Source organism: Cannabis sativa, chromosome 3 (genome assembly GCF_029168945.1).
Source record: "Cannabis sativa cultivar Pink pepper isolate KNU-18-1 chromosome 3, ASM2916894v1, whole genome shotgun sequence".
NCBI classification, from domain to species: domain Eukaryota; kingdom Viridiplantae; phylum Streptophyta; class Magnoliopsida; order Rosales; family Cannabaceae; genus Cannabis; species Cannabis sativa.
The window spans coordinates 17,823,919-17,831,341 of NC_083603.1; the positions used below are offsets into that span (position 1 = coordinate 17,823,919).

At 34.5% G+C, this 7,423-nt stretch overlaps 1 protein-coding gene across 1 annotated transcript; it reads left to right on the forward strand.

Annotated features, from left to right (window-relative positions):
• The first annotated feature begins 5,014 nt into the window (after positions 1-5,014).
• LOC133035438 (zinc finger BED domain-containing protein RICESLEEPER 1-like) lies at positions 5,015-6,346 on the forward strand. The gene is made up of 3 exons (XM_061111299.1): positions 5,015-5,139; positions 5,218-5,800; positions 5,886-6,346. Exons 2-3 carry the CDS (start codon positions 5,357-5,359, stop codon positions 6,057-6,059), a joined length of 618 nt encoding a protein of 205 aa, XP_060967282.1. The 5' UTR covers positions 5,015-5,139; positions 5,218-5,356; the 3' UTR covers positions 6,060-6,346.
• Positions 6,347-7,423: the final 1,077 nt, after the last annotated feature.

Sequence of the window (7,423 nt, forward strand, 5' to 3'; positions counted from 1 at the left end):
TGAAGAATCCTGACCTACGTGAACGACTCGGTTCAAGGCCAAAGGATTCATCCCATTTACGAATGAGCGAGTTGGAGAATAAGTTTAGAGGGCATCAGGTCACGAAGCCCATGAGACAACCGGAGCACGATACTGTTGGAAAACCTGATTTGGAGGCCTCGGGATAAAAAAAAATCCCAAAAGGCTGCTCAAGGATAAGAAGCCCAACAAATATATTCCTCTTTATGCCGAATATACCGAGCTCAATGAAACTTGGGAAAAAATCTACCTCGCACTTGTACAGGAAGCCGTTTTTGGTGAGCCAAGACCTATGAAACATGTGAGGCGCAAAAGGGATCCAAATAGGCAGTGTGAATATCATGGTGATATTGGTCATACCACGGAAGAGTGTCGTCAATTGAAAGATGAGATAGAAAGTCTCATATCGCAAGGACACCTTCAACGATATATAAATGGGCAGGAAGATGCCTATGATCAGTTCGATCTTTCCAATAACTCGAGTGACTAAAGATTATAACCCTCTTCCGCGAGAAGAAGGGACACTTTGGTTATCTCGAAAGGGAGCGGGTCACAAGAATACAAAGGGTTGTTACTCCGGTAAAGCAATTGTGTAAAAGAATTGTGACCTGAGTAGATATTGGCTCGCTATGGTTTCCATAACTGAACGTCAACCAGTGACAGTCGAAGACAGAACTAAAACAAGGATTACTTCACCTGGAACCCCAGAATATGTCAGGGATTGACCCTGGATATTGAAACAATTAGGGGAGTATGTTAGGGATTCACCCTGAACATCAAAACCCATTTTATCAAAACCACGCGCTCCTAGAGGATTGATAAGATAAGCAATTGAACTGGGGAAGTTCTTTTGAGATTAATGATTGTAAATCACATTGCTGATGAAATATTTTAAATTTCAGTTGTGAATAAAATAATCATTTCTTTCAAACAAGTAATTATAAAGTGTAAATCCTTTAAAATTACTTGAGGGGCATATATGTATGATTAACCGGAATTGATCTGGAAATACATAGTACAATGCAAACCCATCGTTTCAAAAAAATAAAATTTTTTGAATTTTTTTTAAAAAGGGCCTCGACCAAACCATTTTGACGGAAGAGGGGTCGAACTGTTATAACTCCTTGACCAAACTTTTTTGACATAAGAGGGGTCGAATCGTTGCAACGCCTTGATCAAACCTTTCTGACGAGAAAGGGATCAAACAACTGTAATTTTTGATTTATAACCTATCTGATGAGAAAGGAAAATCAAAAGTTATGACTGGCGCATAAAGCTGAATACTAACGGCTCGCGCTAGGGGAAAGTATTAAATGAGACATCCAAATGTTTTGAAAAAAAACATAAACCCAACACGTGGGTAGACAATTTAACTACTCACGTAAGCAATGAAAATATATATAAGATGACAAGTTCATTAAAAATATATTTGAATTTGCTTAAAATAAGATCATTTCCAATGATCGCGAGGTGGAATTGATGATGGCTCGCAGATTGATGAACAAGAGTAACTGGATATTGACTTAGAAAGATATAACTGTAAGTTTATGATATCTTGTCCAAGTTCAATATCGGTCTAATTCAATGTATACTCTATACATCTGAGTCTGGTAAACTTTTCCAATATCCTGGAAAGGACATAACACTTATCCAAGGGGTAAGTATACCTTATTGCCAATTATCATGGCAGTCTAAATCCAGTGAACTGACAAATCATGAGACTTAAACTTTTGAATAGGGCTGAGCATGGGTTGACAATGGGCCGACCAACCCTGCCAACCCAACCCAAAATGGGCCGAAGCATGGTCATTTTTTATGGGCCGAAATACATATGGGTTGATAAAAATATAACATGCTACTATTGGGTTGATTTCGGCTTGGTATTTTTCTAACCCAATGAACCCAACCCGCACCGTTCAGCCCAGCCCAAGCAAAAAAAATAAAAGTATATACATATATTATATACATTAAGCCACAACCCAAATAAAAAAAAACCCTAAACATATATATATATATATTATTTTCTTTTCTCTCTATTCAAATCAAACCCTAAGTCCTAACACACAAAGTAAAGCAGCAGCCACAATTTCTCCAAAAAAAAAGAAAAAATCCAGTGCCCAGCCCAGCCGTGAACCACTGAACTCTATACCCAGCGCCAGTTGTGCGCCCACCCAGGCCGCCACCAGCCGTGCGCCCAAAAGTTGTGCGCGAATCTGAAGGTTAGTTTGATTTTTTATAACGATGAAGAATGGTGATGAGTGTGATTTTAAAGAACAAGATTTTTTTTTTCTGTGAATGTGTTCTAGGTCATGTATGTATGTATGTTCTTCTATCCGATTGAGATTTTTTCTGTGAACAAGATTTTTTTTTTCTGCTGTGAATGTCTCCAAATATATTTTTGTTGTACAAAAGTCAATATTTTGATCCTGTTCCTATGTGTGTGTTATAAAGACAATAGTAATTAAAAAATATGAGTAAGGTAATGAAAAGTTAAGCACAGAAGACAAAATATGTCATATTTTAACATTTGTATATTTTTATCCAAAAAAGAAATTTGTGTATGTTTGAAATAGTCAAAATAGTATATTATGGCTTATGTATTATTGTAGGTTCTTGATTCTTTTATTCCGTTAAATAGTCCCTTAAATATTTATATTATTATAAATTTGTTATTTCTGAATTTTGGTGGTTGTAATCTTGTGAATGATGTTTGTTAATCAATTGGAGATTTTGATATGAGAAAGTTTAGAAATTAAGAGTTTTCTTAATGTATATATTGTATATTTACTCAATGTTATATATTGATTCAACATATGTTTTATGAATTTATTAATTTTTGTAAAAGAGATAAAAAATAACCAATGTATTTCAATCTAAAAAAGTCACTAATAATAAATTAATTATATTTAAAGTATAATATTATTTGCTACATTGGCAAATAAATATATTATTTGCTAGTGATTTGTGTTATTGTTTTAATTGTTAGAATTATTATTGTGGACTAATATAATCATGAGCTTACTACCATAAACACAATCATTAACTATGTGCCTAATATTTATTCACTACCATAATGGGATGGTTAATAATTAATAAATGTATTAGAGGCATATGAGAGCACCCTAAAACTATAATTAGCCCATTAAATTATAGTCCACCACTAATTATACTCATTAACCCAATAAGCCTAATAAAACCCCTTAGGGTTAGGTGTTGGATATATATAAGGGGTTAATATGTGTTAGTATGATGATGAGAGAGTGTGTGTGGTGATAAGAAAAGGGCTTGCTTTCATAAGCTCCTCTTCTACTTCTTCTTCTACCATCTTGGAGACACATTCACATTGAAGATTTTGGTGTCATAGCTCAAATGGAAAATGCCAATATGGGAGGTATGTGTTTTCATAAGTTTGTGATGCTCTAAATAAAGTATTGATTTTGCATTTAATGATTATGAGCAATAATGTTTAATGTGTGTTTGGTTAGTCCATAATCTATGTGATTGTTTAACATTAATATGTTGCTTAATTGTTTATATAATTTTTTTTGGCAGCCATGATGGATAAGTTTATTGTACCAACTTCTTCTCAATTAGGTGAATTGCATGATCCAAACACTACCTTGAATGCTACCCAAAGTCCTACTTTACACACCACCTCAAATCTTACCCCCCCCCCCCAACTAGTATTACCACTCCAATCACTACCCCAAACACCACCCAAAATCCTACCCCAAATACTACCACTCCTATTGAACTTAAGTCACCCAAAAAGGAAGACAATGATGAACAACTCTCAAATAAGAAAAAGCCTCTAGAACTTCTACCATTTGGGATCACTTCACTAAAGTCCCAAATGGAAATCCAAAAGATCCTAGATGCACTTGTAACTATTGTGGAAAAAATTATGCTTGTGATAGTAGGAGAGTTGGTACAACTAGTTTGTGGACGCATTTGAACAACCAATGTAAGAAGTATCCACATAGGGTCTCGGATAAGAAACAAAAAATACTTAGCTTTCAAAGTGGTGGTAATGGTAGTAGTAGGTCAAATTTGTTGGCGGTCACTTTCAACAAGGACAGATGTCAGAAAGCTTTAGCGAAGGTTGTGGTGAAGGATGAGCAAGCCTTTAGTGTTGTAGATGGTGAAGGCTTTAAGGAACCTATTCAAGAGTTGCAACCTAAGTTTCAACTCCCTAGTAGATTTACGGTTACTAGGGACATACACAAAATGTTTTGTGAGGATAGAATGAAACTAAAGATGGAGCTAACTAAGGATGGACAAAGAGTATGTTTAACAACAGATTGTTGGACATCCTCTACTCAAATGTCTTACATGTGTCTCACTGCACACTATATTGACAGTGATTGGAGTTTGCAAAAAAGAATCATAAATTTTTGTCAAATTCCTAATCATAAGGGTGAGACAATTGGTAAGGTGACGGAAGCTTGTTTGCTCGGTTGGGGAATAGAAAGGGTTTTTTCTGTGACTGTTGATAACGCATCAGCTAATGATGTGGCTATTTCCTTTTTGAAGAGGAGGGTAAATGCATGGAATGGATCTCTTCTTGAAGGCGAGTTCATGCATTTTAGGTGTGGTGCTCACATAATAAATTTAATTGTGCGTGTTATAGAAAAAAGGTCATACTCTGCTTTCCGAAAGCAGGTTTTTGCTGCTGCTTGTGCTGCCCTTTTGTATCAAATATGGAGGAATAGGAATGCTCGGCTATGGCAGCAAACGCAAGAAGATCCGAAGACAATTGTACAGTTGATTAAACATACATGTAAGATTAGAATACAAAGTATATGGCCTAAAAAAGTGTCCATAGGTGATACAATTTGGTATAGTGAGTTGTAATAGTTGTAAGTTTTGTAATCAGGTTGGGGTAATTACTATCAGTCCTTGTTTATAAAAGGAGCTGATCAAGATGTAAATGTTATTTGGAGTAATGAAAAACACTGCTGATTTCCAAAAAAAAAAATAAATTTAATTGTGAATGAAGGCTTGAAAGACATGCATGACTCTATTGCTGCCATTCGTAACTGTGTAAGATATATTCGGTCATCTCCTGCAAAGTCGCAAAAGTTCAAAGTTTGTGCGGAAACAGTAAGAATTGATTACAAGGTTAGTTGCTGATTTTTTTTTATTATGAGTAATTTTAGTATTATTTTTATTTGCTGATTTATTTTCTTTTTATACAAGGGGTGGTTAATTTTAGATGTTCCCACAAGATGGAACTCGACTTACATGATGTTAAATGTTGCCTTAAAGTTTGAAAAAGCTTTTGCAAGGTATGAAGATGATGATGAGAAGTTTGTGAGTTACTTCATGGAACAAGAAAATGGAAAAAAAGAGGGTTGGACCACCTTCTTCTAGTGATTGGGAGTGTGCTACGGTATTTGTCAAATTTCTTAAAACTTTCTATGAAGTTACTTTAAAGTTTAGTGGTTCATTACATGTAACTTCTAACAACTTTTATCATGAGATATGTGAGATACACACTCAATTGGGAGATTTGTGTGGTAGTAGTGACCCTTTGCTATCTACCATGGCTGCCAATATGAGAAGGAAGTATGACAAATATTGGGGCAATGCTGAAAATATCAATCCTTTTTTATTTTTGGCTATTGTGGTTGATCCAAGGTACAAGTTAAAGTATTTGAAATATTTGTTTGAGACCATTTACGAAGCTGAAATTGTTGCTAAAATCGTTGTTAACGTGGAACAAGTCCTTCAACGTTTGTTCACTTCCTATAATGCGATGAATGGGAATAAAGATGATAAGGTAAGTTGCTCTTTTTTTATTTACTTTGAGTGATTTTTATTTAATTTTGTTTGTAAATGGAATTTCTTGTTTGCTATATGTGTAGGTTACCAAAAGTGATTCACTAGTACCAACTCGTGATCTCAAAGAATCCAATAGGAGTAGACTATTGGCAAATTACTTACAGCAACGACAGATGGTTGTGGATGACCAAATGAACGATGTGGAGCGATATTTGCTTGACGATCCTGTCAACCCATTGACCCCCTCATTTGACTAACTACTTTGGTGGAAGGATAACTCTAGTAGGTATAAAATTATGTCATTAATTGCTAAAGATATACTTGTTATTCATGTGTCAACTGTGGCCTCTGAATCTGCATTTAGTCCTAGTGGACGCATTTTAAACTCTTTGAGGAGTTCTTTGAGCCCTAAAATGGTGGAGGCATTAGTTTGCACTCAAAATTGGATGAAAGGAAATCATGAGGGGATTCAAATGAGGGAGTATTTGGATGAAATTCAAGCTTATGATTTTCTTGAACAAGGTAATTTTCTTGACAAAAATTGAATATGATCTTTGTTTTATTATGTTTGTATATTTATAATAATTTGATTGATTTTATTTTTCATTATTGTATAAAATAAAGTTGACCTCAAGGCTACATCACCAAAACCAAAGAGTATTATTGACATTGTTGATTGAGGCCTACATGAGAACTTATTTTATTTTCTTCAAGTTTGTTATGGATGATTTCAATATTTTAAGACTTTGGATGATTGTAATTTTAATGTTTTAAGACTTTGGATGATTGTAATTTTAATGTTTTAAGACTTTGGATGATTGTAATTTTAATGTTTTAAGACTTTGGATGATTGTAATTTTAATGTTTTAAGACTTTGGATGATTGTAATTTCTTTAACTTTGGATGCTTACGTTTATGTTTGAACTTTTATGAAAATCTGATTTTTTTTATATGACATAAGGGTTGTAACCCAACCCAACCCAAGCCAACCCAACCCAACCCATAAAAGGAAAAAATTGGTTGGGTTAGAAAAAATTCAGGATGTCATTGGGTTGAAAATTTCTTGGCCAATGTTATTGGGTTGGGTCATTAAAATAGCCTTAACCCGGCCAACCCAACCCATGCTCAGCCCTACTTTTGAACATATAATTGTGATTATATTCCATTGTGCTGACGACACTATAATCATGAATAAATGTATATATTTATATGTTCTGGACTTAATAGAATTTATACATTAAACATAATCATGAAATAAATCATGTGAACCATGCAACATCAAATTATTTCTGATCTTTTATTAATTAGTAAATCTGATTATATTGAAATATATTTTATTTAGGACAGACAACCCAACACTATTTCGACCAGAAATCCAAAATCCTAGGCAAGGAAATTAACTATTTATGTGAACTCGCCTCCATTGGTTGCTTCTCCAATAGCTTCCCCAACTCTTGGCCTTAATGGTCATAATGAATCCCATTCATTTGACCACACCTTGTCAAAATCTTATTCTTCTCTCAAAGGTGTTTCCAATACTGAAAGAGTGATTCTTCCATTGCCAACTATGAACTCTTGAACAAGGTATAGGACCTCTAGATTGAAGAAACCTGAGGTGCTC